This window comes from Vulpes vulpes, chromosome 13 (assembly GCF_048418805.1).
Source record: "Vulpes vulpes isolate BD-2025 chromosome 13, VulVul3, whole genome shotgun sequence".
Classification (NCBI taxonomy): Eukaryota; Metazoa; Chordata; class Mammalia; order Carnivora; family Canidae; genus Vulpes; species Vulpes vulpes.
Window position 1 is genome coordinate 73,731,889 of NC_132792.1, and position 13,274 is coordinate 73,745,162.

The 13,274-nt window shown below is 37.4% G+C and overlaps 1 protein-coding gene across 4 annotated transcripts in view; it reads left to right on the plus strand.

Moving 5' to 3' along the window:
- The window catches only part of ATP6V1H (ATPase H+ transporting V1 subunit H), a 127,134-nt gene that overhangs the window by 13,189 nt on the left and 100,671 nt on the right, over positions 1-13,274 (plus strand). For 2 of the 4 annotated variants that reach the window (XM_026011408.2, XM_072734736.1), the window contains exons 5-7: positions 4,543-4,656; positions 7,544-7,648; positions 10,946-10,999. In XM_026011408.2, coding sequence (XP_025867193.1) covers positions 4,543-4,656; positions 7,544-7,648; positions 10,946-10,999 — 273 coding nt within the window. The remainder of the gene's footprint in view (positions 1-4,542; positions 4,657-7,543; positions 7,649-10,945; positions 11,000-13,274) is intronic. The other 2 variants (XM_072734735.1, XM_072734737.1) reach the window with 1 other exon arrangement.

Sequence of the window (13,274 nt, forward strand, 5' to 3'; positions counted from 1 at the left end):
CAATCCATGAGCATGGAATATTTTTCCGTCTCTTTGTGTCTTCCTCAATTTCTTTCAGAAGTGTTTTGTAGTTTTTAGGGTATAGATCCTTTACCTCTTTGGTTAGGTTTATTCCTAGGTATCTTATGCTTTTGGGTGCAATTGTAAATGGGATTGACTCCTGAATTTCTCTTTCTTCAGTCTCATTGTTAGTGTATAGAAATGCCACTGATTTCTGGGCATTGATTTTGTATCCTGCCACACTGCCAAATTGCTGTATGAGTTCTAGCAATCTTGGGGTGGAGGCTTTTGGGTTTTCTATGTAGAGTATCATGTCATCGGTGAAGAGGGAGAGTTTGACTTCTTCTTTGCCAACTTGAATGTCTTTTATTTCTTTTTGTTGCCTGATTGCTGAGGCAAGGGCTTCCAGTACTATGTTGAATAGCAGTGGTGAGAGTGGATATCCCTGTCTTGTTCCCGATCTTAGGGGAAAGGCTCCCAGTGTTTTCCCATTGAGAATGATATTTGCTGTGGGCTTTTCGTAGATGGCTTTTAAGGTGCTGAGGAATGTTCCTTCTATCCCTACACTCTGAAGAGTTTGATGAGGAATGGATGCTGTATTTATACAGCATTGTACAGCATTATAGCTCAGGGTCTAAAATGAGTCTCTTGTAAGCAGCATATTGATGGATCTTTTTTTTTTAAATCTATTCTGATAACTCTGTATCTTTTGATTGAAGCATTGAGTCAATTTACATTCAGAGTAATATTGAAATATATGAATATAGTGTATTAGATGTATTACCTGTGAAATTGCTGTTCCTGTAGATTGTCTCTGTTCCTTTCTAGTCTTTGTTGCTTTTGGTCTCTTTCTTGTGCAAAGGGTCCCTTTTAGTATTTCTTGTAGAACTGGTTTAGTGTTCATGAACTCCTTTAGTTTTTGCTTGTCTTGGAAACTCTTTATTTCTCCTATTTTGAAGGACAGCCTTGCTGAATAAAATATTCTAGGCTGCATACTTTTCCCATTCAGGACAATGAATATATCATGCCACTGCTTTCTGGCCTGCCAAGTTTCTGTGGCTAGGTCTCTGCTAACCTTATGTGTCTACCCTTGTAGGTTGAGGACTTTTTGTCTCCTTCAGAATTCTCTATCTTTGCAAGTTTCACTCTGATATGTCTTGGTGTTGACCTGTTTTTGGAGATTCTGAGGGGAGTTCTTTGTGCCTCTTGGCCTTGAGAGCCTTTATGGTTCTCAGCCACAATTTGTTCAATTAAACCTCTGCTTTATTCCTGCTCTTCTTCTGGGACTCCTGTGATACAGATATTATTATGCTTTGAGGAATCTCTCAATTCCCTAAATCTGTATTTGTGATCTAGTAGTTTTTTTCCCCCCTTTTCTTTTCAGCTTCATTATTTTCTGTAATTTTATCTTCTGTATTACCTATTCGATCCTCTGCTTCTTCCATCCTCATTGTGATTATGTCCAATTGGTTTTGCATCTTAGTTATAGCATTTTTAAATATCAGCCTCACTAGTTTTTAGGTCTTTTATCTCTGCAGCCAGGGTTTCTCTGGTCTTGCATGTTCTTTGATACCTTGTTAGTATTATTATGATTGTTATTCTAAATTATTGTTCACATACATTGCTATGTCTCCTTTGAGTAAATCCCTGGCTATAATTTCTTCTTGATCTTTCTTTTAGGGATAATTCCTCCATCTTGTTGCTGTGTCTAGGTTTCTGTCTTTTGCATATTATGAAAGCTTGTTATGTTTCTTGGTCCCAAAAGTAATACACATTAAGAAGGGGTCATGCCCATACAGGTCTAGGGCCTGGCATTTCAGGAAGTGATTCTGGTGTATGCTGTGTCTACTTTGCTGTTGTGTTTGGCAGCCTTTTCCCACAGGTTGGTCCTCTGTAGAGTTCCTCCTCCTTGGGGAGTGTTTGGACCTTTAACTAGCTGTGCTTTGATTTGTTTGTTAAGATAAGCCTGATTTAAAAAAAAATAAAAGATTCTGATCCAATAAAAGAGAAAAAGAAGAGTGAAAAAAAAGGCAAACAACCAGACAAAAACTATAAGCTTGATTCTAAAGAATAAAAAAGAAAGAAGGAAAAAAAAGAAATAAGAAAAAGAAGAAAAAAAGCCTGATCCAAAAAATGAGAAAAGGAAAGAAACCAACAAATGAACCAAAAACTCTAAGCCTGATACCAAAGGAAAACCAACACGGGGGCCTGTGTTGGTTTTTTAAGGGAGAGGCCTGCTAGGCTGGCTCCGCAGTCAGACTTGCTGTTGTAAAGATGCTCTTGTCAGGTCAGGGGGATAGGGTTTAGTGTAGGGGATTCTGGCCTCTACTGGAGGCGTTGTCTTTCTAAAGTCCTGTGGTACTGGTGGGTGGTTGTGTGTGTGTGTGTGTGTGTGTGTGTGTATGTATGTATGTGTGCTTGAGTGTGTAAGATGGCATTCCCTGCCCTTTAGTTCCTCAGACGGGGAACTCGCAGCCACTGCTGTTCAGGAAGTCCTTATTGTAAAGCGAAAATCTCCCCTTCTGTGTCCCAGACTTTCATCAGATCCTGTCTTCAATCTGTCTGTGCCCAGGCATGCCCAGTGCCACAATTCTCCTGTGTTTTATCTTTGGCCAGGGGCGGGGATTCAAAACTCCAAATCTTAAAGGGCCCACCAAGGTGCCGACCTGCTCTCTTCCCCTAGAGGAGAGCCTCCTGGTGTGCCCAACACCATTCTGTCCCAGAAAATCAGTCACACGGCTTGTGCAGGGTGGCTGGACTTTGTTGTGGTGCATCATAAAAATCTGTGACCAGGTTATCTGGTTATCTGTCCTCTGCACATAACACTTCTGTCCTAAGCTATTGAGTGGCTGCTTAGTGGTGACTCACGAGTCTTGTCCTTGGAGAGGCAGTATTCAGTCTTCTGAATGTGCTTCAGGAGTATGACCCAGGGGATCCCCACACTGAGACATCTTGTGTGAACCCTGGGTGCTGCTCTCTCCCTCTCCCTTCCCCAAAAGGGCTCCCTCCTTTTCATGGCAAACTGTGGCTTTTTTCTCCAGCTCACTACTCTGAATCTCGCATCTGCCACATTTTGTGCTTCCAGTTCTGCAGATTGTTTTCTTAATCCTCAGATCCAGTTCCTTTTGTTCAAAGTGATTTTCTGTTTATCCAGCTGATTTCCTGTTTAAGGAACGAGGCAAGCTCAGGGCCCCCCTCCTATTCTGCTGTTTCAAATCCTCCTCTGCAGGAATTGAAACCACAAAGGACCAGTTAAGGAAGAGGAGTTTTTTTTTTTTTTTTTTAAGATTTTATTTATTTGAGAACAAGAGAATGAGTGAATGGGGGGAGGGGCAAAAGGAGGGGGAGAGAGAGAATCCTCATTGAGTGGGGGGAGGCCCTTGTGGGGCTCAACCTCACAACCCTAAGATCATGATCTGAGCTGAAATCAAGAGTCAGAGGCTTAAATGACTAAGCCACCCAAGCGCCCCAAAAAAGATGAATTTTAAACTTATTTCTGTATGAAGTGTACTTTATTCATTTATGTGTCAATGATAGTTACAGTTTTAGCTTGGGAAATAATCCACCAATGGAGTAAATGATGACCTATTCAAATTTTGAGTCCTTTGATAAAATCAGTATCATAACTTGCAGTTGTTTTTCTGAACTATGGTGATTCATTACTTAAGGAGGTGTTAATCTCTTCCTCAAATAAGTAACTGTTAGCAACAACCAAAATTAAAAACAATGTATTTAAAGGAGTTAAATGTTGATCTGAAAATTATTATTTATGTGGTTTTTTGTGCTTTTACCAAATACTGCTGCTTAGCGACCATACTCATTCAGTGAATCAGAAAGTGTATTTGAGCTAGTGAAATGCAGATAAAACTTAAGTGAGTAGAGTGTGCATGATTTGAGCTAAGAATTAATTGTTCCTCAAATCCTATGTCTATCTGCTAGTGTTATATGCTATTTTTTGCTATCTTTATCTGCCCTAATTTTTCTATTATAATGTGCTAGGAGTACTCTGATTTTATTTGTGTGGAGACAACATTGGGAAAGGCAGGTCAGAGGTTCAGGCTCAGAAGAAATGTACCTTAGATTTCTACTTCCTTCAGGGTTGGGATTTGCTAGCTTGGCTAACTTAAAGCCAGTCATAATAACTAAAGGTGATTTTATTTTATACTTTCAAATATTTATTTATTTGAGAATGAGGGAGAGAGAACATGTGCCTGTGCACGTGTGTGTGTGTTTATGGGGAGGGGCAAAGATAGAGGAAGAGAGAATCTCAAGCAGACTCCTTGCTGAGTGTGGAGCCCAGTGCAGGGCTTGATTCACAACCTTGATTGAGATCATGACCTGAGCCAAAATTAAGAGTCACCTAGGCTCCCCAAAGGTGATTTTATTTTTAAAGCATCTATGCCTTCCCCCTTCACCACCCACCATAATAGCAACTGGAAGAAGAAAACACACTGACTAAGGAGACACAGAATGAAAGGGTGAGAAGCAGTGCACAGTAGTAAAATGCATTCTGAATGGTAATATCATTTTTTTCTTTTTTAGGAAAATCACCAGCGGGTTAGCATTTTCTTCGATTATGCTAAACGCAGCAAGAACACTGCCTGGTCCTACTTTTTGCCAATGTTGAATCGCCAGGATCTCTTTACTGTTCATATGGTAAATTTTGAATTGATAAGATTTCTGACTTGGGGAAGAAGCACACTTGGGCTATTTATGACTTGGTAACCTCCCAGTTTCCAAAGGAGTAATGGCTGTGATGTTAACTTTTCAGAGCAGCGTTTCCTTATTAATGGTTAGTAATGTGGGGATATTGGGAAGACAAAGGAGATGGAGTCACTCTGATACAGTTAAAGTTTTTGAGAGAGTTATTTGTTGAGTTCATTAGCATAAAAACCTTTACTAGATTACAAGCACAAAGAGCTTTCAATTGTCTGACAGGATTAATCACATTTTAGTATAGAAATATAATTTTTTTAGAAGTAGCTACAGTGTTTACTTTTTATTTACTATTTATTTATTTAAAAGATTTTATTTATTTATTCATGAGACAGAGAGAGAGAGAGAGAGAGAGAGAGAGAGGGAGAGACATAGGCAGAGGGAGAAGCAGGCTCCACGCAGGAAGCCCGACGTGGGACTCCATCCTGGGACCCCAGGATCACGGCTTGGGCCAAAGGCAGGCGCTAAACCGCTGAACCACCCAGGGATCCCCTACTTTTTATTTTAATTTAGTAATTACTTGTTTTTTAATATCACAAACACACTCTTAAACTTACCCTGAAAGGCTATCTTTGGATGCCTTAACTCTGAACAGTCTCTTACGGAGGCTAGAGAAGGTATGAGAGGAGAGTTGAGAGAATAAATCTTTGTACCAGCTTTTTCTATTCAGTGGGCTGCATTGCGGAGCTCCTGAGGCTGTTCATTTCAGTAGATGTCTTTGAACTTTTGAAATCAAGGACTACTGTTAGTGAAACATTTTTGAGCATGTGTCTTTCTCTCCATATATATCTATAGTCATTTATGTATGAGTGTATTCATATATTTTGCATTTTATAAAGCCTTTACGAAAAGAGAAATTAAAAAGGAGGACTCACGAAATTATATTTTAAAGAATACTATTTTTGAAGATTTTTATTTAATTATTTGAGTGACAAAGTGAGAGAGAGAACATGAATGGAGAGGGAGGGGCTGAGTGAGAGGGAGAAGCAGACTTCCTGCTCAGCAGGGAGCCTGATGCTGGGGCTTGATCCTAGGACCTTGGGATCATGACCTGAGCCAGAGGCAGGGATTTAACCAACTGAGCCACCCAGGTATCCCAAGGATACTTTTTAAAAAAACAATACTGTATTTATTTATTTATTTTTTAATTGTAGAGACTTGGGTCTTTTTAAGTAGAGACTTGTTTTTATTGTTTGGATACATGGTGTAAATGACTTACTAATTTTGGTGGTTTTATAATAAAATAGATAAATATATTAAAGACCACATATACATTTAGGGTAAGATTCAGCATCATTCATTGTGTAGCCAGAACTATGTTTTAATTTCTTTATTATTTAGGTTACTTTTGGCTAATCTCAACAATTCTGAAGGTCGCACGGTCATTGGTTTACCACATGCTGATGAAAAGCTTATTTCGAGAGTGAAAATGTCATCTCCATTCCTTTGTCTTTTCCATGTTGCTTGTGCTTACGTAGCTGATAATGTTTTCAATCCCTGATTTCCTTATAGGAATCCTTTCAAGTCACATATCTTTGTGAAAGTTAGATCAGTTTTAAATGTTTCTGTAAATTCACTTAGTGAGGCACATGAAAACATCTGTATGTCACAACTCTGTGCATGATTCAGAGTGCTGTGGTTAGCCCTCTGTGGTGTAGGATTCTAAATCTGCTCTGGCACTTGAATGCCTGCCATACTGACCTTGAAAATATGGCTTCATCGCCTGTGTCCACTATCTTCATGCGTAAGAACAGTTTACCAGTATAGCTGTGATTTTGGGTTAGCTAACCTCAACCTCTCATTCTCTACTAGGATTAATTATTACTGAATAATTGGAGTTTTGAAACATTGACTTGGTTTCAGAAAGTACTGAAAGAATATTAAATCGGGTTTGTGTATGGAGAAGTAGTATTTTATACTGCCTGTGTGTGTGCATAAATGTATTTTCCAGATTTATCAAGGTATAATTGACAAATTGTAAGGTATTTAAAATGTACAACATGATGATTTGTTATACTTATACTGTCTATTTAATAAGAAAATTCATGATTAGTTTTATAGCTTGAAGAAACCTGAGAAAAACCTGAGAAATATTTATTTTAAAAGATTTTTTATTTATTCATTCATGAGAGATACAGAGAGAGAAGGGCAGAGACATAGGCAGAGGGAGAAGCAGGCTCCATGCAGGAAGCCTGATGCGGGACTCCATCCCAGGACTCTAGGATCACGCCCTGGGCAATTAGGCAGCACTCAAGCACTGAGCCACCCAGGCGTCCCCTGAGAAATCTTTAGATGAGGGAAAAAAAGGTTATATCGAGAGGTGGGTGTTTAATACCCAGGATGTATTTTATACTAAGATACAGATTTTTGAGTGTGAGGACTCACAAGGGGCTTGGAATAAATGAAGGTAGCAGCTGGCAATTTGTTGTAGACATTGCTCCAAACTCTGGCAAGTAATTTGGAGAAGTCTACAGGTTTTTGAATAACAGCATCTACAAATTATTAAAAATACTTAGTACCTCCAAAAAAGAAAAAGAAAGATTCTTTTGAGTTTTGCTGGTCTTATAATGAATCCCAATCTTACTTTTGAAACTCAAAATAATACAAGGAATGTCCTGAAATTCTTAAAACATATGTAATTTTGTTTTACCTTAAAGAAACTATTTAAAAATACATTTTGACTCTTTTGCAAAATATATTTTTAAAAATGAAATGCAAACTTATTTTGGATGAGTATTAACAAAAATCATGCAAAATGGTTATGAGTCTTGCTTTTGAATGTGATTTTAGAATCAACATTGTATTTAAATACATTTTTATTTTTCAGGCAGCAAGAATTATTGCAAAGTTAGCAGCTTGGGGAAAAGAACTGATGGAAGGCAGTGACTTAAATTACTATTTCAATTGGATAAAAACTCAACTCAGTTCACAGGTAAAAGACACTTTTTTTTTTTTTACTGTTTTTGAAAGACATGTATACCCATATTAAGCTATTATAATATGTGAAATCACAAAAAAGTTATATTAAATAATGCCATTTTGAACTTGATAAGTCAAACTACTCTTAGGTATGATATGCTTCACTTTTTCTTTCTTTGTCTAGCTTCAACTCAAACCTTTCTATCTTTCTGCCACTTGGAATTTTCATTCATGCTTTTCAGTGGGCAGGGAATCTCTTTGCAGGTGGCTACCAAGATCACACAGGTGGGAGAACTGAAAGGACTTGCACAATTCCAGAGAGCATATTTATGTAAGGCTTGCAAGAAGGGAAAAGAAACAGTATAGCAGGAGACAGAGTGCAGGCAGGTTTCAGGCTGAGACTTCAGGTGCAGCTCTCATGTCTGCTTTGGGACCCTGAACCTCCAAGGTTTGTGTGGGATACCTTTGGTTTGGGGAGAGCTCCTCACAAGTTTCTAGTGTATCATTTATGTCCTTCTGGTCACAGAACAGGCCAAGCTGTCTGACTACACCAATAAACAAACTGGCTCTGGGTGCTGCCAGGGGAGTTTTAAACTATGGACAGCACATTACAGATCATTGGCCAATCCAGTTATTCTAGTGTTGCCAAAGAGTCCATACCAGGCTTTGAGGCACCCCTGGGTAAGCCTGGAGCTGCTGGATCCAGCTGTAAGATGATCATTGCCAAGTGGCCCCTCTCCAGGATTTACTGTGTCACTCTGAGATCGAACATTTGGGCCTAAGGTAAATGTGAAGCCTACTTACTGCCATATTGGTTGCTTTCAGACCTCCCTAGTTCTACTTCTCCATGGAGGAAACAGCTGACTGGTTAAAGGACAGAGAAAATGACAGGTTTTCTGTTTTTGTCTTCATGGTTTCCTAGAACAGGCAGATGAAAGATACTTATGGTGGCTCAGTGGTTCTTTCTTTCAGCCTTCCAGTGACTGATATTAGTGGTAAGGGGAGACTTGGGAATGATCCTCAGAGAAGGAGTGAGATGAAGGTGGGTGGGGAAGGAGTATTCTGGGGAAGAAAAGGTAGAAGAACATGAGATTTTGATGTGGGGATGGCTTATGTGAGGAATGGGACCAGAAAAATAATATTGATAGTGTGTTGTCAGTGTTAGATTGCAAATAAATGTCTATTTGAAATAAGCTTTTGGAAAGTTATAATTCAGATTTCAGGTGACATTTTAATAGATTTTAATTTGAGGCATAAGAGAGACACCATGACGTTTTACTTGGGTTTATTTTTTTAAATTGTTGCTTGCTTTTTTCGGGAAGTCTAACTGTCTTTTATATTTGTATAGGGATATTTTGGAGTGTATTGAACATAATTAAGTATTTTTTATGTCAGCATAAATTTTAACAGACTTTTTTGCTTAGTTTTTTTTTTTTTTTTTTTTAATTTGAGAGAGAGAAAGAGATCACATGAGTAGAAGGAGGGGCAGAAGGAGAGGGAGAGGAGAAGCAGACTCTCTGTTGAGTATGAAGCTCAACACGAGGCTTGATCCCACAACCTTGAGATCATGGCTTGAGCAGAAACCAAGAGTTGGATGCTTAACTGACTGAGCCACCTCGGTGCCCGTGGCTTAGTTTTTATATAGTTTTATAAGAGCCACAAATTTGCAGATTTTACTGACTTTGTGAGATATTTAAAAAACGTGTGATTTAGAACATGAAAAACAGGTGTGTAAAGATGAGATTTTAAATTTCTAAGTGTATATCATTTGGGATCAGAATGCTTAACCTTCCCTTCACCCTTACTTTTTTTTTTTTTCTTTTTTGAAATTAGTTCTTCTGAACAAACTTCATTGTTTTAGTGTTAGCTTTGTCATAATGGTAGTGAGGCTCTGTTGTAACTGGATTCATAAAATGGAAATCGGTAGGAAAGAATGTATACTGTAGTTTGCTACTAACATTTTGAGTTGTTTCATCTTAGATTTCTCCTTACAAGAATATTTGTTTTGTGCTTCGCAGATGACTTGTCACTTTTGGAATGATTGTGATTATAACTGTCCAGGAATTTGGGGAAATACCTTTATCATCACTAGTGGGAGCAAAATATTTCAGTGTCTAGAACAGTTTTCATTAGAACTGAGCTCAGTATTGGATAAATGCTCTAAAAGAGCTTTTCTTTATCTTTCTGCTGTATTCTTTTTATCCCTAACTCTTTGGCTTTCTTTGGTTATGGTATGGTGTTTCTGCTTTGCAAGTCCTGCCACACAGTGAGGACATCTTCAGGATGCCCAGGCCCCATTCTGGCTTTGTTTCTCAGAGTCTTGTCACTGCTTGTGCTAGGATCTGAATTGCATTCTCTTTCTTGCTGTGAACAAACACTTCTTCCATAGTCTTGTAGCAGGATCAAATCACAGACATGTTATTTAAAGAAGGAAACCTAAGATTATTTGGGATTCTGTTTGCTACTCTGCTTAAATGTCATTTGATGGCACTGTATCTGAAAGGTCTCTTTTTCTCTATCATTAGTGTTTTCTCCCTCATAAAAAGGACCACAATTTCATTATTTTAATAGAAATAAACTTTCAAAAGTCCAAATTAGTTGCAAGTTTGGATATTTTGTTGGCTTTATAGTGACAGGAGCTTTTTCTTTTTTGGTAGTTTAAGCAAGCATTATATATATGTGGGTTGGGGGGGTGCCTAATGCTTGGCGCTTAGTAGATAATAGATAAAATTAGTTTGAGTAAAAGAAAATAAAAATTTCCTTTCAGAAATTCATTACCACTTTCTCTTGCACATTCAACCTTTGGCTTTCTACCTTAACTTTTCTTTAGTTATTTCTACGTGTCATTTAGACATTATATAACATATGAAATTCTGATTGTCATTATAACTTGCTAGTATTGCTGTTGATAATCTATTTTTAAGTTCTGTGTGAATCTTCCCATTATTAGGGTCCTATTTTGAAAGCTTTGCCACAGAACATAGTGTAGATCGTTCAACTTAAGACAGTCATCTTACTTGAAAAGCAATTCAATAAGTAAGTCCTGAGACTTGGAAATTTGTACCAGCTTCACTTATGAAATTTAGCTGGAGCTCAGTATTCAGTTTATTATTGTTCTGTTTTTAATTATCTGGAAGAGTGTAATATTTAGAATATTTTGTGTCATCCTCATGCTTTTTATTAGTTGATGATACTCCATTAAGTAGGATTAGGAAAATTATAAAATTTGCTTAACTCCCTTTCATAAGTTGATTAATTAGGATAAAAATTAAAAACAAAACTAAGTAATAAGTTATTTATTTCGTAATAGAAACTGCGTGGTAGCGGTGTCGGTGTTGAAACAGGAACAGTCTCTTCAAGTGATGTAAGTATATTCCTTCTTAATTCCCTGGCCTCCTAACACCATGAATATAAGTTATTTTGAGTCATTTAAAAATTTAAAGATGTTTACTAGTCCCCAGATGTAAATCTGTATTAACCTTTAGTTAGGTTAATAGCATTGTAAAAACTATATGTTTATGTATATATAAATATCTGTGATCTATTGGTAGAGAGGAGACTTGCTCTTCCCTGTTGCTCTTCTTTTCAGGTCTCTTTATCTTAGACCTGAGAATCAGTGGAAGAGTCTAAATTCAGATATTCAACTGGAGTTGAACAATCATAAGGTTACTCTCTTCAAGCTTCAGTTGTTTGATAGCTATCCAGTATCTAACAGATACGTGAACAGTGTGTCAGGGAGTTGAAAAAAGTTCAGTTACTTGTTACTTGTACTGTATTGCTTAAGGCTTTATGTGGGGCTGCATGCTGGCTGGAACCCCCACTTGTCCTTTTCTTGACTAAACTCTCCCCACGTTTTTGTAGAGCCAAAAGTGTAAAGGTTAAAATTAATCATGTCTCCCCAAGTTCCCTTCTTGGTTGGAGTTCTCTTCCTCATTTAGGAACAGTTTATCTTTGTTGTGTTCTGAATAGTTCAAGAACTGGCAATAAATTTGGACTTGTAAGGGTTGGCATGATTAGAACCAGTTGAGAATAATAAACTGAAATAAAAGAATAAACTGAATAATAAAAGAAAGTAAGAAATGTAGGTGAGGTGCATCTATCTTCATTTGTGGGAAATATCTCTGGGAAACTGGAAAGCATCTTCTGAGGATAGTGTCTACCGCCTGCCTGTAGTAGACCTAAATGAAGTTCTGTAGAAGCCATTTAATATCCATATTGATTATCAGTGCTTCTATAATCTGCATGGAATATATCTGTTTGTGTGCTCTGAGACTGCAGATGGCAGCAGAACTCATTTTCAAAGCCAAGAGCAGGGCTTCTTTTGGAGCATGGGTTGAAGGACTTGACAAATAGTGTGTTAGGCCAGAAAATGGCTGTTAGGTTTCTGAAGTGGAATCAGAATAATGTGTAGAACTAGGTGAGCAGCCTTGGGGTCAGACTAGGGTAAGGAGATCGTAGGTTGGAAGTCTAGATATTCAGCCCTAAGCACATGTTTAATTTGAGAATCTTTATTTTCATGACTTGAATTATTACATTTGAAATTTTGAAAAATTCTTTAATTCATGTATTAGACTTATTGATAATTTTTTAAGAAGGTGTTTTTTGGAATTATGTATCTTATAAATTTATTTGAGTGATTATTAATGTGTTTGTAAGTTATTACAGTTTACAGAATGAGTTGCAAGCTCTGGTGACATGACATTCTTAATTTTGTTTTTTCTGTATGGTGTATTGGAAAAACAAAACTAAAAAAAAAAGGAAAAACAGAACTAATTAATTGAATTGGCAGTGCATTAGTTAAAGTGGTTTACCTGGTAGACTCCCACACATACATTCCAAATAGGATTAGTATCAGAGATAATCGTAAGGCAAAGAGGGCCTTTAATTTTTGACCTTCTTCCTTTTTGTGCCCTTCAAAGTTAAACATACTTGATGTCTCTTCCTGAAGGTTCTTACTATTTCAGATTGCCGTCAACTTGGAAAGCAGACTTTAATAGTCGAATGTCAGGTGGTAGCTTCTCCTCTGATATGATTTAATAGAGGAATCTGAATGATAACTAGTATTTATTGAGCTCTTACTCTGTGCCCGGCACTGCTTTATTCATTCATATTTACATGTCCTTAAATGTTCACACTTCCTCTCTGACTTAGGTGTTATTGTGAGCCACATTGGCCGCACAGAATGCAGTATCAGTTTGCCTAAAGTCATTTAGCTAATGAGTAGCAAAAACCTCAAAGAAAGGAGTTTCTTGCCAAGAGAATACATTTTGAGGCAACAGAAGTGCAGTTAGATCTTTAGGCATTCTCCAAGTCTCATAGACTGCTTGGCCTTGTCAAAATACTGATATTACATCTTAGAATCCCTTTAGGTTTTCCAAGAGCATAGAAAAGCAGTTTGGGAAATTGCATTACATGATACTGCCACTTGATGTCAGTATAAAACAAACAAAAGTTTTATATTGCAAAATGTGAATAAGAATGATTCAACAATCTTACCTTTAAAATGGCCACAGAAGCATCATCAGAAGTTATAAGTTGATTATTAAAAATGTTTTTATTTAAGCGACATTACACAAGTAGACTTTCCTTAGCATGCCTTCTGTTGTCTTTGCTTGAATATGAAAATGATAAATGCCAAA